This window comes from Stegodyphus dumicola, chromosome 6 (genome assembly GCF_044657685.1).
Source record: "Stegodyphus dumicola isolate Sdum_Otavi_A_Nest chromosome 6, ASM4465768v1".
NCBI classification, from domain to species: Eukaryota; Metazoa; Arthropoda; class Arachnida; order Araneae; family Eresidae; genus Stegodyphus; species Stegodyphus dumicola.
In genome coordinates this window covers 172,051,890-172,077,707 of record NC_140773.1, presented here as the reverse complement: position 1 = coordinate 172,077,707, position 25,818 = coordinate 172,051,890, and the positions used below count along the sequence as shown (strand labels likewise).

Genomic DNA, 25,818 nt, shown 5'->3' with positions numbered 1-25,818 from the left:
ATTAAAATTAAATTAGTTGCACATGTATTTTACACCCATGACAGAAATTTTTAACCTATCTCTGCCCTCTCCAAAAAATTGGGAGATTAGAACACTTTTTTAATTTCACGCTCACATACAAAAAGTAAATACACAGCATTATCCATCAATTTTTTTAACATAAGACTGAATATGGCAAACTGGAATGGCTACTAACAGCATTTTATTAATTATAATTTGACAAATTTGATGAGTATTTCCAATTTAAAAAATATATTTTTAACTGCTTTCAGTTTATAGTCTCATATAAATTTTTTTTTTTTTTTCCTAAATAAGTTGCTTTTTAATAAAACCAAAAAATATACTAGGTGTCTATAATTTAAAGAACCTTATTTCAAAGCTGCCAACAAGTGAAACCAGTGATCAGAAAATTGTGAAATTTGAGGCAGACTTAATGAAGGGATGAGAATGTCTTTCAGAGAAAAAACAGTTAAAAATAGCATCACCATAGGGCATTTTACTTTGAAAACCTGTAGTAAAACAATAAATCTTTGTTGATGTCATACAGCAGCTAATATAAAACATAGAACATTGATGGAGACTTTGTTTTCAATGCGCTTATTGCTCACAATGACAAAAGTTTACGAGATTGCGTTTTTTTTAGTAAAACTGTTTTACTTAAACAGCCGGCACTTTCATTATGTGTGGCCTGCTTGATCCCCAAACCTCAATCCATGCAATTTTTTGCTTTAGGGACATTTGAAACATCTGGTAAGCCATGACAGTCCAAGAACTTTACCTATCTTAAAGTCACACCGCATGCAGAACATTTCTCAGCACACTTGTGTCAACTGTGGGTCATGCCATTTTGTGATATCAGATGGTAGCTGAAAATGATTACCATCACATGGAACATGTTTCCTTTTTAAAAAAATTGTAAAATTGTAAAACTATAGTAAAGTTGGGGCTAAATGTATAATTTATTAATATAATGAATTAAACACGCCTCTGGTGATGATATTTGTAACTAATTTTTTTTTTTTTTTTTTTTTTTCACCACTGAAAGACATTCTCATCCCTTTATTAAGTCTGCCACAAATTTTGCAATTTTATGATCAGTGGTTTCACTTGTAGGCAGTTTTGAAATAGGGTTCTTTAGTTATAGACACCCTATAGCACTCTAAAATAAAATCCCCTTAGATATTTTGTAAAAAGAAATTTTCAGAAAATGGCATTAATTATTAATTTATTAGATGCACATTATTTGGATTTAAATAAGGTACAAAATATGTGTACTGGTATACAGATATTTCTCATTTGATTTTATTAAGAAATATTTGGTGGCTACTTATAGCAAGTTTTATAAATTTTTTGAAGACTAAATTTATATAATAATTCATTGAAAAATATAATTTATTTACAGTATTTTTTTTAAAGGCTATATTTAATGCAAATGATCCATAATGTTAAATCATATGTAGATAAACAGTTATTTTGAATCATGGTTTCCATTTTCATTCATCTGATGAACAAACTGACCAAGTAAAGAAATCATTTTTAACTCATGTTGTTGTTCTTCTTTTCTACGTCGCTCCTCAAATTCCATCCAAAGCTTATGCATACTTTCATCTCGTTTCATCCGTTCTTGTTCCAAACATGTAATCTGCTCCAAAAACCGTGATTCGGTACTTTCTTGATACTTAAGAAATTTATCTGTTACACTGTCTAATATAGTTTTTAACCACTTATGTGTTGATTCCTGTTTACGTCTCTTTTGAGGAGGTTCACTTGCTTCTACAGAGAGGAAAAGGATGTAAGAATTTGCAGCAAAAAAACAGTACAGTAATACCAAGATTTACAGTAACAAAATAACAATTTAGAACAAAACACTGATGGAATCATAAATGCCACGCAAGAACATAAAGCATCTATCACAGTGATTCTCAACCACTGTGCCATGGCACTTTAGTGTGCTGAAAGATTCTTTAGATGCCAAATTTTACAAATGCATACAATAAAAATTATTTTGTATGGTCTTGAATATAGTGTGACTGTTCTTATGGAATATAATGTTTTTTATTTTTCCTTATATGGAGCATGTATAATTTTCCTGCCTACTCACAGTGGCATCTCCCCATACATACATGACATCAGACAAGTAGTTCAATTGATTCTGACTTCTTAGCGGGGACTGGCTGAACCAATCCCAACACATCTCAAATTATTCAATGTTTTAACCCAAACTTTTCAGAATTTTTAATCCCAAGCACTTTGGCAGAACAAAAACAGCAAATTTGAAATTTGCATGACTATTACAGTATTCAATTTAACCACACAAAGCTGTATCGCTCGTGTAAGCAAACACTATGCAGTGAGAAGAAACTCCGAAATATATAGGTATACAAATGAGAGAAAAAGAAATATATCCCTCTTACTTCTATACTTTTTTTTGATTGGGTTCAATATGCATTTGTGATAAATAACATGTAAGTGTATGAAAATTTGAAAAAAAGAGGAAGAACTAATTTCTATGTATAATAAACAAGATTTAATTTCAAAAGAATCAGTTACTTCACTCTGAATTATTCTTAGATATGATTATCCAACAACACTGCCAAAAGCCTTTAACCCCTTAACGCATTTGCCCGTGTCTCACACGGGCGAAAGTTTCCGGCAAATTTGCACATGCCTGTGTCTCACACAGGCGCCCTTGTATCTCGCGTTATTTTATTTCTAATGCTTGTCTGAGATCTGTTCCAGTAAAAATAAATAGGCTAGATTATAATTAAACTTATTTGACATAGATGGCACCACTATTCAGCATTTTTCTTGTGTAAACCACGTGGCGCATTTTGATGATTAGCTATAAGTTTGCTAGGAATTCTTTGCTATAAAGTAATCGTTTGGTCTGGAAAAGGTAATATATCCATTTTTATTACATAAATATAATAAAAGTAAGCAGTTAACTGCAAATTATATTACCAAGTGTTTTTGTAATTTAAAAAAAGTTACCTGATAATGAGCGACTCTGACGATGACAATTTTGAATATGCCAATTTATCAGACAGTTTCAGCGATGAGAGTGATGATTTCTTGAGTGATGGAAGTGAACAGGAAGATAATGACAACGAGATTTTGGATATAGCAAGGAATTGATATCAAATTAGTATAAATCAACCAAACGTTGCACCACCGAGATTTCGATTTGAAGCTAACCCTGGCATGATTATGCAAGAAAAAAAATAGGTGATTTTTTGACCGAAAATTAGAAATTAATGTGTGCCTTAAGGGGTTAAAAGTGTGTTATTACAATTTTTGCATCTTATTTATGGAAATTCATATTTTCAACAAGAACATAAAAACAAACAAACAAACAAAAAAAGACCCAGACTTAAATCTGGAAGACAAAATTACATTTTTAAGCTTAGATATAAACGAAGTTATCAAAAAACATTAATCTCAAATTTTGCATTAAATGCAATTTATCATTTAATAAAAATTTTTATTTCATATTTCATTGAAAATTCATACTATATTCTATCTTTACAAAGTACATTATAGTTACATCAATCAATTAATCAAGTAAGATACTCTTAAATTTATCTTATTGTTAGCCTGCCACCGAATTTTTAAATTATTAATAATACACACTATGATGAAAAAAAAAAGATTGAGAATCTATCACCATAATGGAGCAACTGAAAACATTCAAGAAAATGCATCAAATGAAGACAGTTTTATATTTTGATTCTCAAATAAATATTATTTGCATATAGTGATTCACAAATAAATATTAATGGAAAAAATGGTTGCCATTGTCTCAAGGACTTCTTTTGGTCTAGTATTTCATTTCCCTTCTACTACCCGAAGGAGGCATTCCCCTATCTGCCACCTTGAGGACGTGCCCTCTAGGGGTTACAGGCTCCCCCAATATTATTTCCACAGATGGAAGCAGTGATTTCCACGGATGGATCCTTTTGACTTCTTAAAGGACACAACACCAACCAACCACCAAATAAATATTATTTGCATGTTAACAAATTAAACATCCAATTGTTATTTTATATTGTGGTAACCACATAGTTACATGGGTCAGTGAGCTAGCAGTGGCTTAAAAACTGAAAACATGGATTATAGGTGCAGTCTCATACTTTTTCCCTGATTCAGCAGTTTTTAATGAAGAACAAAGTTCTATCCCTTCCCAGTTGTGTATTCACATGATTTGGCCATAAGGATTTTTTTTTTTTTTTAAATCCTCCCATTTTGTTAGGAATCTTTTATTTTGAATTTTTCTGCCCACACATAATATATTTGCCGGCGTATAAGACTAACGTTTTTCCTTTGAAAATAGGTCTGAAAAATGGAGTGCGTCTTATATGTCAACACTCAGTTTTTGATTACGTTAATTTCCGGAAATTTCCTCTATTCGGAGTTAAGCAATTTTTTTTTTTTTTTCTTGTTTCCTTGCAGAGTGTGGGAATATTACACTTACTTAGAGTTCAGTGAATGTGCATGTGCTGTCATCGACGATCACAGCTGGGTTCGTTTAAACTTTCCAATTTTTGTGAATGATTTTTCAGTGTGTGAAATTTCTACTGTTCAATTTTCTTCCTCGCTAGTAGAGGAGAAGAATTGTACAATACAAGATAAGCAAAAAAATACACTAGAACTTTCAAAAAATTTAAATTAGAATTGACAAAACTACCTATTTGGCAAAATATTGAAGGACAAAATTGACAAAAGTACAGACTAGAATTAACATAAAGACTAGAGGATGATACAACACCTCTATGCATCCAATAAAATAAAAAAAGTCAAAAATATTCTGAAAAAAAAAATTCATATACAAAATAATTTCTGCCTGACTCAGTATATACTCCCTTAGATATACAGGCAAAAAAGTGCTCTTTGTATTTATGTATATAATAATGCTATATATATGTTCCTAAATGTATTGTTATATGTATGTCATTATGTCCCAATATGTTATATATTTACCTTTATGTTATATATTTGCCTTTACGTTCTGTACTTATCATTATGTTCTACATTTATCGTTATGTATTCGAGTATGAAAGGCACCATATGTCACAATTTTATTGTAATCATATGAAAAAATGTAAATATGTCAAAATTCTTTCAAAAAAATTATAATGTTCAAATAAAAAGATAGTGCAGTTGGACAATACCCACATTACCTATGGTTAAACATTGGGTGTCCGCTGCACTACAACCTGAAATTGTTCAATTTTCTTAAATTTGTTGACAATTTATGACTCAACATTAGCCTTGCTATAAAATAGCATACAAGCTACGTGTAATTGCATATGCTAAGGAACATGAAAGGAGGGCTGCAGAGAGGCATTTTGAGCCACCCCAACTGAGAAAATGACAAGAACTTGGCAGAATCAGGAACAGAATCTAAAAAAAGCAACTTACAGTAAACATAACCTATGACGGGGAAAAGTGATTCATTTAACTCTGGAGATGAGTGTCATGGTTTTGGCGAAGAAGATTAAAAGGTGTTCTTTCCCGGACAGATCGAGTATTTGCAGAATGTATTACTTTGTATTTGTATTACTTTATATTTAAAATACTGTAAATTCATTATAATGATCAGTAATAAAGTTTTATCCTTCAAAAATGTGTATAAAAAAAGGGGGGCTATCTTATACGCCGACAAATATGGTATTTGTTTAGTTTTGTTCTAGAGGTCAAATTTAGGCAAATACGAAACTCCATTTAAGGCCTACTAGGTAATTTCTTTCATCATTCATTTTAACTATTTACCAGTTTCTTTTTTCTGCTATATTGTATCTGAAAATACCACACTTTTGATACAAAATTTCATGTTGAATGATAATATAAATTCAAATCAACCATCAAAACTGTTACAAGATTTGAATTTATGCTAATTTTTACTTAGAGGAAGGTCAAAATGGCATTTTTTAGAAAACTAAATAAATTAGAAAATATAATTTACAAAGATGAATGTTGGGAAAAAAGCAAACTTACATTTAATAAATAACCTTCCAAAAGTTAGCTTTTGTATGATAAATTTTAAAACACGATGATAAACATATGCCTACATCATAATCAGGACAAAAATATCAAATTTCTTTTCTAACCTATTCTCCAATGTCATACCTTTTAAGAACTGTAGATAATGTACTGTCGGATCAATCTTAATTTCTTGTTATTGGAACAATCCCTTCTAAAAAATGTTTTTTAATCAATTGTAAATGTTCAATCAATTATAAGGACAAAATTCCTGACTGTCCTTCTTTTCTCATTCATTGTCCCATGCCTTAATCAGTTGATCAACTAAGTCAAATCTAAAATCTGAGACCATTTCCCTCCATGCTCCTGGTATAAAATAAAAGAATGCCAGTGATATATCTAAATGGTGAGTTCAGGGGTTACAGGGTTTGTTTTAGTTTTTTGTATTTTTTTATGTCAAGATAATTGGTAGGATGATGATCCATTCTTTTTTTAAACTCTGTAATTCTCATTGAATGTCTTTTTTGTTACTTTTTGTGTTCCATGCAGATACATTTGCTACCTGTCTACCAAGTCTTCCAGTACTGGAGACGTACAATAACTGATAAGTAATACAGTCAAAAGTCGTTAATCCGGACTCGTCGGGACTTCGGCGATTCCGGATTATCGATTTTTCCGGATTATAGATCATCAGTTTAAATCTCGTAAGATGGCATGCAAAAATTCTAAAATTAAAAATATGAAATAAAGAACAATTATGATCTAAAGGGTATCAAAATTTACAAAAAAAAAAAAAAAAAAAAAAAAAAAAAAAAAAAAGCATAATATTTATTTGTTTACTTTATTAAACATTTCTTTCAATGTAAGTTGTTTAAGTTGCTTCATTTTATGTGATAATACTTTCTCTTTAATTCTATAAACAGACATAATTTCTTGTTCAGTTACAAAGTCCCACTGTTCAAGTCCCGTTAATTGCTGTGCGAGAATACCGACTAACTTGTCAATTGAAATTTTTTCGTTTTCACTAACCTCTCTGTCACTTTCTTCATGTCTTTATCCATTTTTTGCAGAAATTCCACTTTTTGTTTGTTGGACATCGAAACATACTTTCGTTTTGTATATCCTTTGGAAGTTCCAGCATCGGAAATTCTATTTGACATAATCGAAAGTTCAAGTTTACTTTTATAAAATTGCTCTTACAGTCTGCAAAAAATAATAAGTGGGATCCAATTCGAAGATTAAGGAACAACGCAATCATTAACATTAACTGAAATAGATAATTAGATAATTTTAGCTTACACCGTCCGTTATACATAAACGCGCAGGCGAAAACGTATTCTGCACTTGCGCACACGCATATGCACAGTAGTCAAGGTCTTACGCGCACGCGTAAAACGCCAGTGCGCATGTGCCAACGCGGCACATGCGCAGAAAGTTTTTAGCTTTGAGGTCCGGATTATGGGTGTCCGAATTAACGACTTTTGACTGTATATTTTATTCAATTATGAATGCATAAGAGTTATTACTACTCAAGATAATTATTGATAATTATCACTAAAACATGCACCTTTTTTTTTTTTTTTTTCATTTACATAATAAGCTGATATATATAACCAGCTCTAATTTGCGCAGAATAGATTTTTTGTACTAAATCATGATCTCTTTAGAGATAGATATTGTTTTTAATGTAATCAGCCTTGAACAGCAACAATTGTTACATCTCCTTCAGGTATTATGATTGCTAAATAACAAATATTCAAATGCTTACCTTTCTGTATTTTTTGGCACTTATGTATATTAGCATCAAATGTCAGATAATCAGAAAAATGTAAATACTGAAGAATGATGTGAAAACAATGAAAAGTTATGATTATTGAAAAAATGGCACCAATGTTGTATGTCTCTTACTACTGGTAACCATCAGTATGAGTATTGATCATCATCAGGCTTCTTCACAGTTTTTTGTAGAACAGCAAGATTTGCTGTGAAAGAAAATCATGGCAATGCTGAAGGATAATTACTAATAATAATTTCACAAAAATTCCGAACTTGAGTTGAATTATACAAACTTTTCCCCATTCACAAGAGAAGTTTGATAATGAACTTTCACAACTGGTGAATCGTTAGAAGAAGATTTTGATTCACTATCATAACAAATATCAGAATCACCTTTTAGCTTAAGCTGCTTATTGTATTGTCATTCAATTTTTTATTTTAAACAAAACAAAAAAGACAATATATGTAATGTGTGTTACACTGAGCAAGTGAAAACAAAATTTGCTGCTTTTTCTGCATCAAGGAAATATAAGCTCAAGTGGCATATGGACAAATCAGTGGATTGATGCAGAAACGTAAACAGCTCAAGCAATTTATGGGCAAACTGGTGAATTAGTGTAGCAAAGCAACCTGCCGAAGTGACGTATGGCCAAATCAAGGAAGCCCCCTTTCTAAGAATCTGAATGATGTTTGTGCAAAACTGCTAAATGATTAATCAAATGCTAGATCCTATCTCACAGCCTTGTTTAATAAATAAATAAATAAAGTTCTCTTTTGAAAATAACTATACTGCTTATTGTGTTGAACTGACTATACGTAGATTAATTTTTAATAATATTAAAAGCCTGCATTATTCAGCTTTTCAAACACATAGCTTCAAAATTAAATATTTTAGATATAAACCTTATTTCAATTTGGCAGAATCTTAGTTAAGTGTAATTTTTCTTGCAAATTAAATTATTGTTCTTACATATGGCTTTATTGGAAAGCTCAATCCAAACATATAAAACAGCTCAAGTACCACACAAGAACAATAAAATATAATAAAAAAGAACAAACATTTGGAGTAAGAATCAGAATAAATGAACATGGGAACAAAAGTAAAAAGTTAAAAATTTAAACAGCAAGGAAAGGAACATAAGAGACGTAGTCTTTACAAGGAGTTCATGAAAGCTCTGGCATTCCAGTATACTTTACTTATCTCACCATGTTTCTGAGACTTTTTATCTAGTTCTAGGCACATAAGAAGATGTCTGAACTGCAAATTTGGCATATACTAGATGGAAGGATGCCAATTTTATTAAGATGATGTGCCATGGAATCATGGCCTGTTTGCAGTCTGAAGTTTGCCACAGTCTTTTTACAGGGTTTTTGACAAAACGTTTTCTATATATCTTGAATGTTAGTCCAGGATTTGCCTGCTGATTTTGCTCCCTGGTCAGATTTAAGAGTATCCACTAATTTTTCAAAAATATGCTTTTTAAGTAACTCTGGAGAACGTGGTTTGCTGTCTTGTGGCTCAAATGTTCCTCTGTTGTGGCTCAAGTGAGTCTGTCTTTTCGCTGTGTCGATACCTACATGTAAAGGGATCCATTGAAAAAAGATTTTTTTGTTGTGTTTAAAATGAAAGTTCAAGGTCTATCTTATTTCTGAGATAATCTGGATATCTGTGTCGTAACTACAGCCTGGATGGCTGCTTTGGAATCAACTAGAATAACTGTTTTAGAGAAACAATCGATCTTTACCTTGAGGTTTTCCAGAGCCAATGAAATTGCAAGGATCTCTGCATCAAAATTCGACATGAAGTGTCCCACAGGAGTACACTGGGAAAACGTTTACTGTATACACCCCTAGTGTTGTCTTGTATTTTAGAGCCATCAGTGTATACTCTTGTAAATTAAATTATCGCAAGCCTCTTTGCTATCTACCTAAATACAATATAATTTAGGTAAACAGATAATTAATTTATTACTAACTACAAGGAATTTTTAAGAAATGATGAATGTGCCCATTTAAATAAACCTTTTGATGCAAATGGACCCCCCCCAAAAAAAACACTTTTTAAAAATATATATATAAAAAAATCTGATGTGTACACCACATGACTTCCTTGTACGGAATATTAAATTATACACATTTTTTCTTGCATTTTATTTAAACTTATTAGATTGAATTAAACCTACTTTGCCGACAGCGCATAAACCACAATAGAATAAATGCATTCTTTAAAATTCACTTTGTTTACCATAGCGACACTCTGGAGCTAGGTTTACTTAACAGTATTTTATTTCATTCATATTATAACTCAGAATACACAAAATGTATATCATTTAAAGAATTATCTAATCGTTGCCACATGTTCTATTCAAACACTATAATAAAGCTAGAACTATGTATAAAAGAAATTAAGCAAACAAAACAAAACAGAAACAGTTTTTCACAGACGATTGAGTATTTCTCATTTAATTAATTCAGTTCTCACTTCGCGAGAAGGCAAAAATACATAAAAACTCAAAATATCTATATTAAAAATTACGAAGTAAATCTCAAACGTTTATTTCCTCGAAAAAATTCCAGAAAGAATTCAGCATGATTTAATTGGCAATAATAAATGAATGCGTTATCTTTGTTGTTGTGAAGCTAAGTTTCTCTAGATTGGCAACAAATTCACTAGTCTCCTGTTTCAAATGTAAACATCAATGACCGCCATTAAAAACAGGCTTAGCGGCAATTAAACAACTTTAAAATTGCTGATAATTCTAAAAATATTGCACACAGATTTACTAAAGGCATAAAATCCTTAACCGGAAGATAAAAACAACATAATTCAATCATTTTTAAAGCAAAAAATGTAAAATTTACAAACATATAAGAGTAAAGAAACTGAGATCACTGAGCCGGGTAATAGAGTGGATATATATATATATATTTATATACATTTGGTGCGGCCGATTGCAACCAAAATACGAGGTGCACATCTACATGTTATAGCACTCCTATATACAAAATTTCAACGTTCTGAGCCTACTCGTTTTTGAGTTATGCAAGATACGTACGTACGCACATACGTATATACGTTCGTACAGACGCCACAAAAAATTCTTTTCAGAATTAATTTTAAAGCAGTTTTATAATTTTTTTAAGGAAAAGAGTATTTTATTCTGTCCTTACGTACAGATATGACGCAAAAACATCGTTAAATTGCATTCGATAGCGGTCAAAATGGATATTTTCGTTGAAATATGCTGCCTGAAACTTTTCGCGATTACAATACTTCCTTTTTACTTCGTACAAGGAAGTAAAAAGGAACATTATTTGAAAATTAAAACTGAATAATTACAAATCATCTAAAACACTCTGTAATATATATATTTTTTAATGATAAATAAAAATGAAGCAGTACAACAATGTAACAAACTTTTGTGGATTTCAGAAGCGTAATTTTATTCTATGACTTTTTGTCCTCTATTTCCTTTTCCAAATAAGCCATTCGGTTTATTCATAAAACATTTTTGAAATGCTGTTTGGTAGTCTCCAAAGAAATGAACTCCAGATTGTTCACAGAAATTTGAAGTGATTAATGCAAGAAGGCTAGGTCTAGTGAATATGGAGCGTGTCAAAAATCATCTCAGCCACACTCAACAAATTTTCGTCTATCATACACCAAAATATGAGGCCAAAGATTATCATGATGGAAGACAACATCTCGAAGATTGGTCAGTTCTGAGAAGTTTAAAACTTGCATATCTGCTTTTAAAACTGCCATTTGGAAACAATATTTTTCCGAATTTATAGTTTGATTAGTTGCAACCATTCTTAATACAGTCAAAAGTCTTTAATTCGGACGTCCATAATCCGAAATGATCTATAATCCGGACCTCAAAGCTACAAACATTCTGCGCATGCGTAAACGCATAATACCTTTACACATGCACATATGCGTTTACTCGTGTGCATAATACATTTACGCATGCATGTTTAATGTATAACGGACGGTATAAGCTAAGCTAAAATTATCTAATTATCTATTTCAATTAATGTTGCAGATTGTGTTGTTCCTTAATCTTCTAATTGGATCCGGCTTATTATTTTTTGAAGACTGTTAGAGCAATTTTATAAAAGTAAGCTTGAACTTTCGATTACGTCAAAAAGAATTTCCAATTCTGGAGCCGCCAAAGTTCTACAAAGCGAAAGCATGTTTCGATGTCCATCAAACAAAAAGTGGAATTGCTGCAAAAAATGGATAAAGGCATATCCTTTGTTTCTCTAACTGTTCCGAAATCTTTTTATCAATTTCACGCTGCTCTGCGGAGGGAGGGGAACGTCGCGGCGCGCAATGAACTGGAAGTTGACCTGTCAGCACTATCCTTATCTTCAGGGCAGATGTTTTTATTTTATTCGGCTTATAACTCCTTACTAAATGTAGTATTCCATCTCCATCTTTGATATGATTTAAATCAAATTCCTCGTCATTATAAATATCATGAATACACATCAAATAGTTTTTGGTTGCAATTTTCTAATTTCGACTATGCATAATGTATGCTTTACGCATATGCGCATTGAAGGAAATGTTTAATAAAGTAAACAAATAAATATTAAGCTTTTTTCTTAAGTTTCGATAACCTTTTAGATCATAATTGCTCTTTATTTCATAAATTACTGCTTTATATTTTTAATTTTATACCAGATTAAATTATATTTTTAATTTTATACCATCTTACCAGATTTAAATTGATGATCTATAATTCGGAAAAACCGATAATCCGGAATCGCCGAAGTCCTGACGAGTCCGGATTAAAGACTTTTGACTGTATATAATTCTTTTGTAGCCCTGCCATACATGAAGCATTATTTTTTGGGATGAAAGCGCCCATTTGATTTTACTAAAAGAGATTCTTATGGCTTGCCCCATGAATTTTTCTTGTAACATTCTTGCATAATATCTACTTTTCATCTCCAGTAATGAGTTGTTTAAAAAAAGGAGTTTCTCTATTTCATTTCAGAAAAGAATTAAACACCAAAATTCGAGGAAAGCATATTCTGCCCAATTAAAGCATAAGATACTCATACGCTGCAGCACCTTACATACTTCTTTAAATGATCATGTACTGTAGTTTTTGGAATATTTATTCTGTCTGATAGTTCAGGAACCACATAACATGATTTTCAGAGATGGCATCTTGTAATAGGTCTTTGTTTATAAGGGATGGTTGCACAGATCAGGCATCATCTATGAGCTGAAATTTCCTCGTTTGAACTTCTACAAACAATGTCACTGGGAACAGTGCTTGTTACACACATAGCACAAATTTAACAAGCACTCTGACTAGCATTCCCCCTTTTTTTTTAATAAAAGAGTATAATATGACAAAAATGAACTTTTTGTTTATCCATTCTTAACACTAGGCGGTGAATGCTTCAATTTATGAAACTGCAGAACTTTTGGGACAACCTAATTAAAATATAGCAAGCTTGATAACATTGTACACAACGGAAAATATCTAAAAAGCCTTTTAACAAAGAAGCATTTCCAATTGTGTAATTTTTTCATTTTTTTTAATGTGTTGAAGCTTTATCTTTTGAAATACACACAATATGCTTATTAAATAATGAGAATATGATTTTAAAAATGATGGATGAAAAGTGCATTAGGCACTTATTATTGCAGGCCTTATTATTCAAACAATGCCAAGGCAGAACTCAAGACAATGTCAAGCCATATCTACTATTTTTATTGAACTCCAGAGTATTTCAAAATTTTGAGCATGAATAGCCAATTTTTGGCTCAACAAAATGAAATTTATGGTTCATAGTGAAATGACTATTACCCAGTGGTATGCCATCAACAGACTAGAATAGAGGAATAAGGCTAGTCCCCTAACATTTTATGGAGTAACACTTTCAAGTACATTATTACCTAATATTCAAAAGCATTAAAAGAACACCATTTTACCTCTTTTGAAATCGGATGTCTTTCTCAAGTGTAGTCGGGTCACTATGTGTATTTCACTGGCCCTATGTGAGGAAGAACTAGCTGGCTTTCACTATTCCCCTCTGCCTTAGAAATGTTGTTACCTACTGGTGGTAGGTTGTTAGAAATTATAATTTTCTCATCATTTTTATAACCGAAATTAATTTAACTTTTAGTGCTATATTTCAGTTCATCTTCATTAAAGCATTCTTATGGCATGCAAAAGAATTTGAAGTAAAATATATTGATGCAGTAATTCCAAGTTTAAACAATGGAGGGAGAATTGGTACAAAAAGCTAGTCCTCACACAAACAATCATTAAAGAGAAAACACAAGCAACCTTGATGCCAATTATGACAGTGCACTGATTAGCTGTTAGGCTCACAATTCTGTGGTCTCAATCGTGCATCTATCACTTTATAACATATTTTTAAACAACATAAAAATAATGACAGAAAGTAAATCTACTGTATAAGTTCTCATTTGTACAAGTATGAGACATTATAACTGTTACTGCAAAATGGGATATTATATAATTTCAGAATAATCAATGATACGAAAAATAAAAGATAATCTGTTTTACTATCATTGTGTTTTTTTTTATTTAAAATGTTTTTAACTAATCATTAATTAACTAATTCATTTTTATTAACTAATTAATTAATTTTCACTTAACTAAAATATTCATTTATTGATGGTAAGAATGTTTTGACTTCTCATTTTTTATCTAATTTTCATAAAATTCATCATAGCATTTTTACCATTATTGTGCTTTAATCTTCAAGTTGTATCATTACTCTTCATATTCAATACATTACAAACCCTGTCAAAAGGACCATTTCCTTGTGATGACAACTTCTAAAAGTGACCAGTATTTCTGTTAACATAAATACGATGTTCATTCTGAAATTTTTGAGATGCACACAGGTTTTTAAAGTTATACTTATGAAATTTTAGGTGTGTTCAAAGTAGACTACTCCAGCATCAGTATACTTCTGTAGGCAAATTTTCCAAAAATTAAATGCTTCAAACCATTCATTTCTTGAAATCAATGGGAAAAAAAATGCATTTATAGACTCATCAATCTCATTTTTGGAATGAAAACTACATACATGTAAGTTCTTTTTTATATTAAAAAAAAAAAGTCAAAAGTCACACACAGCTAGACTGGGTGAATAGGGCAGATGTTCTAACATTTTGATGTGTTTTTATTCAAGAAACTCAACTGTCAAATTTGCTGAATGGGAAGAATTATTATGAACCAGAAGCATGCAATGCTTTTTTGGGTTAGAAATGGCACTGAATGACGGTGGCAAGAGCGATGGAAGAGCAACTAAGACAGCTCATGACTGACTTTGCTGCACTTCAAGAAAAGATGGAAGATGATCAAGCATCCATTAAAGAATACATGAATTCAACTATATTCAACTACTATTCAAGAAAAGATTGAAGCTGGTCAATAAAGTTGGAAGCTCGCCCTGTTAAAGGAGAGTTGAAAGCTATTCAGGAATCTGTTAAACAACAGATAAATCTGTTCAAGAAAAGACTGAAGCAGGTCAACAGGAAATGAAAAGAGAAATTACCTACATAATAGAAAACAAATTTGAGGCTATGGAAAGCAGAATAAACTGAAGAAAAGAAAAAAACTGAAGAAAGAGTTTCTTTTCCATAAAAGAACAAATTGAAGAGAGAGTTTCTGCCATTGCCAAAGAAGCTGACAAGTTAAAGAAGTGCATAAGAACACAAGAAGCAATTCTGGTAGTTTTAAATTTTTACCCATGCCTTCACGTCCCTGTCTGAAGCTATCCACATACAATGATAAGACCTCCTGGCAATTATGTAAAACACAATTTTGTTTAGTGGTGGCAGTAGTGGATTCATCATAAAGAGACATAACAACAGAGTTCCTTGCAATATTTCCATCAATACAGGGGACAATGTTACCATCATCCAAAAAGATCTGGCTTGACAACTGGAAGGTAAACTCATCTGGATGCCACTCTGCATTACCCTCCAGACTGTATGCAGGGGTAAAATTTATATCGATGGAAAATTAAACGTAAACATATTGTTATGAAATGTACAGGCGTGGTAAGGTGGCTTCCCTGCAAAGCAGTTTTAGGGTTGCCATAAAATGGCAAGGGAAGCAGGGTTGCCACATTTGGCGAGAAATCACCTCTTTGGCAACAAAATTGGCGATATGCCATGGACTGATGGAGAACCTTCTGGAATGAATTTCTACTGGTTTAGCCCAGAATATTCTTGAACACAAGTTGAAAGCTATATAAACCCTGCTGGTCCGCAGTCAGTGTGTGTCTCGTCTAGCGAGTCAGTCCCTGCGGAGTGGATCGAGTTGACAGCCGGGCAGCGAGTGCCGAGTGGGTTGTTGAGTGCCCCGCAAAAGTCTCGTAGTATATCGTGATTAGTGCATCATCGAGAGAGTATGTTGAGCTCCGGGAACGACTGAACCGAAGAGTCGGGAGCTGTGCTTGTGTGTCGTCAAGTGCATCGTGAGTTGTAGTGTGGAGAGTCTCGAGAGTACGTGAAGTTCCGAGAACGACCGAGGAAAGTTGGAAGCTTTGCAGTGAAGCTGTCTCCACTGTTATTGCCTGACAGTGTGAAGGTTATGTCACTGATTGTTCCAGCATGTTTAGAGTAGATTTCCGACGACTGTAAAATGTGTTATTGAGCTGTCCTGATTAATATTGGCTAAATAAAGTGTGTTTCGATACTTTATCAAGTGTTGTCATTATTCACTCCAAATCCACACGAACCCCGTACGAACGTGAAGAAAATAACGTAACAACTGGTGTCAGAAAAGAAAAACATAACAATATGTTTGGAAGTGCCGCCTACCATCGCATGGCATATGTAGAAAATATTACAGATCCTTGCATACTCAGATTTGACTTTCTACAGAAATATAGTTGTTACGTTCTTCCTTGGACTTTAAAAATAATGAACTGCATTCAGCCTCTAAGGACATAACCCTATTCGGAATTAATAGTGAAGTAGTCAAATCTGTCCACCAAAACATAGCTCAAGACAATATCACAATACCAGCAAGAGCAGAATTTTTACTGCCAGGGTCTATAGGGAAAAATAAAAATTTCTGCTATGGCATCATGGTATACCCCAAGAACTGTAACAGCCTGAAAGGAGTACTAGTAGCCTCAACGGTTACCAACCTATTGAGGTGTTATTCCAGTGAGAGTTACCAATGTAACTGACAAGGTGACAATTATTAGGAAAGGTGAAGTAGTTGTGCAGCATGTACTCCAGTAAACAGCGTCAAACAAAACAGAAACCTTCCAGATCCATGTCTTCAGAGAGCATTACATTGGCATAATAGCAAAATGCACAATTAAAAGATGAAAAGAGGAGTTGCCAAATGTATCATTCAAGAATTTCAAGGTGTTTTCTCTTGCTTGCCTTCTGTTATGGGTTGAACTAGTTTGAGACAGCATAGAAATCATACAGAGGATTATCCACCAATCAAGCAACATCCAAGACACCTATCGATTGCTAAACAGAAAGAGGTAGGAAAACTTCTAAAAGATATGCAAGAAAGTGACGTTATCGAGCCATCGGTAAGTCCTTGGCCTCTCCTATCATCCTGGTCAGAAAGAAAGACAGCTCAATTATATTTTGCAAAGAAAGACAGCTACCCTCTTCCTAGAACTGATGATATTCTGGACACTCTGTCTGGAAGCAAGTGGTTTTCAATGCTTGATTTAAAGAGTGGGTATTGGCAGGTAGAGATACATCCTGATGACCAAGAAAAGACTGCTGTTACCACTGGACAAGGTGATGCCGTTTGGACTATGTAATTCAAACCCCTCATAGAGACTGTGTTGAGAGGTCTATCCTTTAAGCCTGTCTGATACATCTGGATGACATCATCATCGTCAGGAAGAGTTTTGAAGAACATTTAGAAAATTTTAGAGGGTTGCTTCAGAAACTGAAAGGAATGAATCTAAAGTTAAGTCCCGCCAAATGTAAATTATTCAGACAAGAAGTGACTTATCTCAGACATGTCATCTCTGCCAAAAGTGTCTGTACAGATCTAGAAAAAGTGTCAGCAGTTAAAGACTGGAGACATCCGAAATTGTCCAGCAACTAAGAAGTTTCCTAGAGCTTTGCACCTACTACAGGAGATCTGTGAAGGACTTTTTAAAAGCTGACAGAGAGCAAGCAAAAGTTTTTGTAGACAAAAGAATGTGAGGATGCATTTAACAACGTATAGGAAGCTTTAACATCTGCTCCAATCCTGAAGTATCTTCAGTTTGAAGTATCCCAGTTATTCTCGACACAGATGCAAGCAATGAGAGTGTCGGTGCTCTTCTGTCCCACAAAATAAATGGCTAAGAATGTGTCATGGCCTCCTGGAGCAAGTGCCTATTTAAATTGGAGAGGAATTACTGTGTTGCCAGGAAAGATTTGCTTGTCCCAGTGAAAGCCGTAGAACATTTCCATCATTACCTCTATGACATAAAATTCCTGTTCCACATTGATCATGCATCGTTGACCTGGCTTTTAAATTTCAAGAATCCTGAAGGCGGCTTTAGAGAATTCAGGCATATGACATCACTATCCATCATCGGAACAGATCATCACATGGAAATGCTGATGTCCTGTCTAGAAGACCCTGTCCAGAAAGCTTCCAATATTGTTTCAGGGTTGAAGAGAAATCTGATCCAGACCCATGGAGTGACAAAGAAGTCAGGAAAGACCAGTTGGGAAACAGCAACATTAAACCCATAACTGACTATATTGGCCTTAAATTGGAATCTTCAAACAGAAACCTACCTGACAGGACATTTCTAGCTATAGTCATACGACAAAATAACACTGGGCTCTCTGGGACTCACTCCATATTTGAAATGGCATTTTCTACCAGAAATTTGAATCGGATGATAGAAAGGCTTTCTGATGATAGCTGATGCTTTAAAAATCCCAGACATCTTTAAAGAATGACATAGCAGCTCTGCAGGATACCACTTCCGAATAATGAAGATATTGCAGAGAATTTGAGAGTGCTTTTACTGGAGTAATGCAAAAGGTGATGTGCAAAAGTGGTGCCAATCTTGCGATGGCTGTGCGGTCAGAAAGGACCAAAGAAACGTGGCCGAAGGAAACTACATCATTACACTGTAGGAGCACCTTTTGAACACATTGCCTTTGACATCATGGGATCTCTGCTACGAAATGCTGGTGGCACTAAATACATCCTTGTTATAATTGATTACTTCATCAAATGGCCTGAAGTATATCCTATTCCTGATTAAGAGGCTGTCACGGTAGCAGATGTAATGGTACAGCATTGGATTTCCAGGTTTGGAGTGCCTCTTCAATTACATTCTCATGAAGTAAGAAATTTTGAATCAGGCATAATTAAAGAACTTTGCAATCTACTCAGCACTGATAAAATCCAAACGACACCTTTATATCTCCATTCAAATAGGATGGTAGAGAGATTTAATCGAATCATTCATAATAACCTTTAGCTGGTGGTTCCAGAAACCAACAGGACTGGAATAAGATGGAATGGTAGAGAGGTTTAATCAAACCATAATTAATAACCTTTCGCTGGTGGTTCCAGAAAAACCAACAAGACTGGGACAAGAAGTTTCCTCTATTTTTACTGGCTTATTGTAGTGCTGTCCAGGAGACTATCAGCTATTCCCCATCCCAGATGTTCTTTGTTTGTGACCTATGTCTGCCTTGTAATCTCTTGTTTAGTTGCCCTCCAGATGTGCCTTCAACCAGAGTACACCCAAGATCTTCAGGCACGATTTGAAGGAAAGTACAGTTTTGCATGAGAGAGAGTTAACTTGACGACAGAGAAGATGAAGACCCAATGTGATATGGGACATTGATTCAACGAAGGTGACAAGGTGTGGTTATGGATCTGATTCAACAAAAAGGAGGTGACAAGGTGTGGTTATGGAATCTGATTCAACAAAAAGGTCTCTCTCCTAAAGTAGTCATCTTGGGATGATCCTTACACAGTCCTAAATGTAAGCCACCGAATTCTAAAGTTGTCCATTATGACAGGTTAGCCCCTTACTAGAGTCATAGTACATAGTCCCCATTATGGATATAATGTAAATAGATACTATGGTCCTATTTATTTCTGAATTTGTAAATTTATGCACTCTTTATTAATTTACTGTTTGATTTGTTTAAACTGAATTTGAAATTATTACGTATTGCATTGATTTGTTTTAGTTCCTGTCCAGGGATTGTACTGACCGGGATGTGCAGTTCTTGGGAAAAGAGTAGTGTTACGAATTCTGTACATAGACTGATGATTTTATTGCAATTATATGTGAAACTCTATTTTTTTCTGTGTAATGTACTGCAAAAAATGTAAAGAAAGAAGCTATGTCAGAAAAGTAAGAATACAGGGTCATGTCTGTTTAACATTGAGTAATCTGAGTATGTCAGTAATTTGGTGAGATATTGCCAAGCTGACAATGGTTTTGGCGACTATTTGGTGACATTCTGGTCCAGTCACTGCATCATCATAATAAGTATTGTAATTCATCACTATATTAGCTGTTAGACCCTCATATTATTTTCCAGTAATTTTGAGAAGCAGAAAGTATTACAAATATTTCAGCAGCCGATTGAAACCTATATAAGGATAGTTTAGCATGAGATTGGAGGCATTTCTGGGGTAGCTTTCTCTTTAGATGCGTTTTGCATTGCGTTGTGTTTAACGTTCTTATTAGTTTGAGTGTAAATATTGATTGCACTCTGTGATACTGTGAACACATGTACACATATTTCTGTGGAAAACTCCAGAACTTTGAAGTGTTTATTTTGATAAAATAAATTTTATTAACCTATCATCGGATGTGTGTGCATTCAATCTATTATGAATCCACACACACACAACAGTATGTATGTTTCATCACCACATATATTTTAGAACTAATGCAGTGGCCATCATCCTTAAGAAAATTAAGGGTTTCTTTACTTATTCTAACATGCTCCTCTTTCTGGTACTCAGTTAAATTACAAGGAACCCAGTGGGCAAACTAGTCTTTTCATATGCAATTCTTCATGAATAATTTTATGCATGGCAGCAGATCCAATGTTAGGTTCCTTCTGTACCATTTGGTAGGTGCAATGATTATCATCAATTAACATTTTCCATATGGCAGACACATTACTTGGGATTACTGCTGACAGTGGCTTTCTTGTGTGTTCTTCCTCCTGAACCAAGTTTCGGCCTCGGTGAAATTCTGTAAACCATCTGAATACAGTAGCACAAAATGGACCTTCATCTCCAAATACTAACTGCAGATTTGAATGCATTCTTCTTTATTTAATCCTACTTTAAAATCACAGAAAATCATAGTGTAATAATGTTCTCGAGGAAGTCCATTTTTCCTTCTGCCTAAAATTTATTCTGTGCTAAACTACTTGCAAATGGGCAATATAAAATAATCTGCTAATATAAAATAGTTCTTATTTTCAAATCTAACCATTAATTTTTTCTCAGCCGCTTATTGTCTGCTTGTATCTAAAACATTTCAGAGTGACTGATGTACATATTAGTACTGAATTTCCATGAAGATGACCATTAACCCTGTCTTAGAGATATTCATAATTTTTCTTTAATTTTATTCCCTTCAGTAAAACCCATGGCACGTCACAGCTATAACCTGTTTTTTCCAATTCCACTACTCACACACCAATGAAGAGTCTGAATAAATTATTAATCCTTCTTCTACATGTTTTTCTTTTTCCCACAATTTTTCTATAGCCAGAAGATGAATAAAAAAAAAATAAAAAATAAATTACCAGTTTCTTAGCATAATTTACTGCATATCCACTGTTGTAAGAAGATCCCTGTGAAAATGTTTTTTTGCTGTACAAACATATACAGTCAAAAGTCGTTAATCCGGACTCGTCGAGACTTCGGCGACTCCGGATTATCGATTTTTCCGGATTATAGATCATCAGTTTAAATCTCGTAAGATGGCATGCAGAAATTCTAAAATTAAAAATATGAAACCGTAATTTATGAAATAAAGAACAATTATGATCTAAAGGGTATTAAAATTTGCAAAAAGAAAAAGTTTAATATTTATTTGTTTACTTTATTAAACATTTCTTTCAATGTAAGTTGTTTAAGTTTTGCTTCGTTTCATGTGATAATACTTTCTCTTTAATTCTATTAAACAGACATAATTTCTTGTTCAGTTACAAAGTTCCGCTGTTCAAGTCCTATAATTGCTGTGTCAAGAACACCGACTAATTTGTCAATCGAAATTTTTTCGTTTTCAATAACCTCTGTCACTTTTCTTCGCTATCGGAAGCGAATTATAATGACGAGGAACTTGTTTTAAATCATATCAAAGATGGAGCATATCGAGATGAAATACTACATTTGGTAAGGAATTATAAGCCAAATAAAATAAAAACATCTGCGCTGAAGATAAGGATAGTGCTGACAAATCAACTTCCAATTCATTACGCGCCCGTCGCGGCTTTCCCCCCGCCGAGCAGCGTGAAATTGATAAACAGATTTCGGATTTCAAAACATACTTTCGCTTTAGATCCTTTACATATTAACAAATATATATCGGAAATTCTATTTGATATAATCGAAAGTTTAAGCTTACTTTTATAAAATTGCTCTTACAGTCTGCAAAAAATAATAAGCCGGATCCAATTCGAAAATTAAGGAACAACGCAATCATCAACATTAACTGAAATAGATAATTAGATAATTTTAGCTTATACGTCCATTATACATATAACGCGCACGCAAAAACGTATTCTGCACTTGCGCACACTCATATGCGCAGTCGTAAAAGGTCTTACGCGCACGCGTAAGCGCCTATGCGCATGTGTCAACGTGGCGCATGCGCAGAAAGTTTTTAGTTTTGAGGTCCGGATTATAGATCATTCCGAATTTTGGGTGTCCGAATTAACGACTTTTGACTGTATACACTTATTTCCACGGTTTTTAGATGACTATTAGATTATTGGATTAGATGGTCTATTATCTGTTATATTGTTACAGCAGATATAGAGAATACAACTCTTTCATGAAATTCTTCCAATAAACAGTTTTATTTTCACATATGTTGTATTGATTTTTAAGCAAATCATTTGCCACCAGTTCATCTGCACAATGATATATAAATCACAGCACTGTTATAAACAGTATTATGAAACCACTGAACCAGTTGTCAGAACATATGACTTTCCTTCACTTTCTTTTGTTGCAGCTTTTATATTACATTTCCAAATGCTTTCATTGATATTTAGTTTTATTTTATGGCCATTTTTATTTATTCAAATGTAAGGTAAAATGCCTTTTTCTTGGCAGAATGATACAGCATCTTCCTTTCTCCTTGGTATATTAAAAATTGTTAATATTTTTGGGGGAGAAAAAAGAAAACACAATAGAAATACAATGATAATATGTGGATTACTTAAAGTTCTTGTTGTGACATGCAGATCACAGTAACTGATTGCAGTTAGGAATACTGGCCATTTGGAGACAGTCAGTGATACATACTGGCAATTCATCATAGGACCATAATAATGAGGAAGTACTCTAATTCTGGTATTGAAAATTACCTTCCAGTGGCATAGCTAGGGTGGGGCGAAAATCTGTCCCCAGGCGCAGCATCCAGGGGGCACCAAACTGAAATTTTAGAATGAAGTGTCTTCCATGAATGAAGTGTTTCAGAGAGGGAAGCAAAATCTTCACTTGTCCCCGGGCACGGAAAACCCTAGCTACATCTCTGTTACCTTCTTAGAATATGATTTTCAATACTGCATTTTATATCACTCAGTGACAAGAAATTGCTCCAAACATTTGCATTCCACAACAATACACCTTCATAACCTTAGATACAGTTATTTCTGGCTCTAAAACACAAATGTGTATACTGATACCTCTATTCTCCAAACTTATTGCCTTCAAATAAAACAAACAAAAAGCTGGATTGATTTATGTGACTGTGGCAAAGCCTCAATGGCTATCTGCCTAAGGGGAGGGATGACTTTCTAAGGAAAACTGCCTCATACACGCATTATATGGGGAAAACCACGAAAATACTTATGGAGCCAGCCTGTTTGTTGGATTTGCACTTGGATCAAACTACATGTGTTCAGCGACTTTACTGCTCAGCCATTGGTGAACAAGCAAAAAGCTCAAATAAAATGAAATAATGAAATAATAAAACTTCCCTGAGAAAATAACCCTTTTGAAATAAAAGCTTTTCTTTAACACTGAGCAGGTCCAATGATCTGATAATTGTTCTTTCAGCATATAAGTTTCTTTCATTACTGGATCATACCGCTTCTGGGATTAATTTGAAAGAACTGTATTTCAAATAACACACAATCATGATCTATGATGTTTTCATTTTTTCAAATACATCCTAATTATTTAATCGTATTATTGCACATTGCGACAGACATAAATTCTATTCTTCTGCAATTACAGCAATAGCTTTATAAATATTTAAACAACTGATAAAAATATGCATGCTATATGTAGCATACAGAATAAAATATGTATACAATAAACGACAGTGTTTTAAACTAAACAAGTGAAATATAAGGTGAGGAAAAAATATTGGTACGTTTGGATTATCTACACTCTTACTATGTGATCACACACTCATCGCCTGTTTTGGAGATTAATTTTCCGCTAGCTAATGTGTGAAAATAATCATTTCAAAATCACCACCCACGATTGAGCTTAGTCAAATAAGGCCTTGATTGAGCCCAGTCAAAAAAAGGCCATACTAAGAGTTCCATACAGAAGCAATCAATGAAATAGAAAACATTGGCAATAAAACACTTCTTTTAAAAAAAAAATCCTTCTTTTTTGCATTGTTGTTCTCCCCATATTTTGCTTAAAAAAATCAGCGAATCATGCAAAATCTGCATCCATAAACGTTAGCATGGTATACCAGCCAAAACAGACAGGTGCCACATGCATTGAAACAATTTTTGCCACATACTGCTTTGCTTCATGAGTAATTTTCGATGGCTGTGCAGATAAAAGTACCAAAATATCTTAAAAGCATACTATAACAATGTCAAACATTATTTTTACCCTCTAAGAAAGGCAGAGAAAAAGTATAATATTAGATTAATACTTAAACTGTGCTTTTGCAATAATGATATCATTTGTGTTAATTTATAAAGATACTATTATCAGAATGCAAACAATTGACCAAAATTTGCTTTAAGATTGATTGAATGACTGGTTGAATGATATCAACTTATTCATCATGCCTGTGATATAGCAACACATAACACAAGATAAATAAACCAATTTGCTAAATTTTGAAAATGTTCAGCACATTTAAAAAATTAGATTCTTAAATCATTTGAAACAAACCTTTAAAAGATGATTCTGTCTGATCGGCATTCTGAAAATCTTCAAGTCTCTCATTTCCATTTAAATTACGTGTTTTTTCATTTTCAGATGCATTATCTAAATCTCCACTTTCTAAGTCATTTTCTACTAGAACTACATTTGGAACCCATGGTGACTCACTGTCATCTATCGGTGAATCTAAAAAACAGAAAATTAAATGTTTAACTAAATGCTATCATTAGAGAAAATAAAAGTCATGTATTCAATAATAATTTCTTTTAGTCAACCATTGATATCCTCTGCATTTCTCATTATTTGTATGTAAATTAGGTCTGCTAATGTTTAAACTGGAATTATATATTAGAGTTTGAATAATCTCTTATAATGCCCCCCCTTTTTTTTAATGAGCCAAGGGCCTGTGGGGAAAAGGCCTAACTCTTCATAGGTCCGCTGGTTGTAAATCTTCAGTCAGGTGGTATCAGTACTGGTCACTGCCTGCCATTTGATTCATATTCGGTGTAAACCCTCCGGTGAGGAAAGGCCCATTTAGTATTGGTGAGCAGCAAAATGGCCAGTCAAATTCCTTTCCCATGACTATGGTTTCTGGGTACAGGGAGTGATCACCCTTACTGCTCAGTGTAACATTGATAATGAGAGAAACTTTTAAAATTTGCCACCTCGGATTGGGAGCCCAGGGTGGTAGCAGGATATGCATACCACGTAC

At 33.5% G+C, this 25,818-nt stretch overlaps 1 protein-coding gene across 1 annotated transcript in view; it reads right to left on the bottom strand.

Moving 5' to 3' along the window:
- Window positions 1–1,208: 1,208 nt before the first annotated feature.
- LOC118179973 (uncharacterized) overlaps window positions 1,209–25,818 on the bottom strand; it is a 39,629-nt gene continuing 15,019 nt past the window's right edge. Inside the window, exons 2-3 of the mRNA XM_035349131.2 lie at window positions 25,116–25,292; window positions 1,209–1,773 (exon numbers count right to left, since the gene is read on the bottom strand). Coding sequence (XP_035205022.2) covers window positions 1,469–1,773; window positions 25,116–25,292 — 482 coding nt within the window. The 3' untranslated portion in view covers window positions 1,209–1,468. The remainder of the gene's footprint in view (window positions 1,774–25,115; window positions 25,293–25,818) is intronic.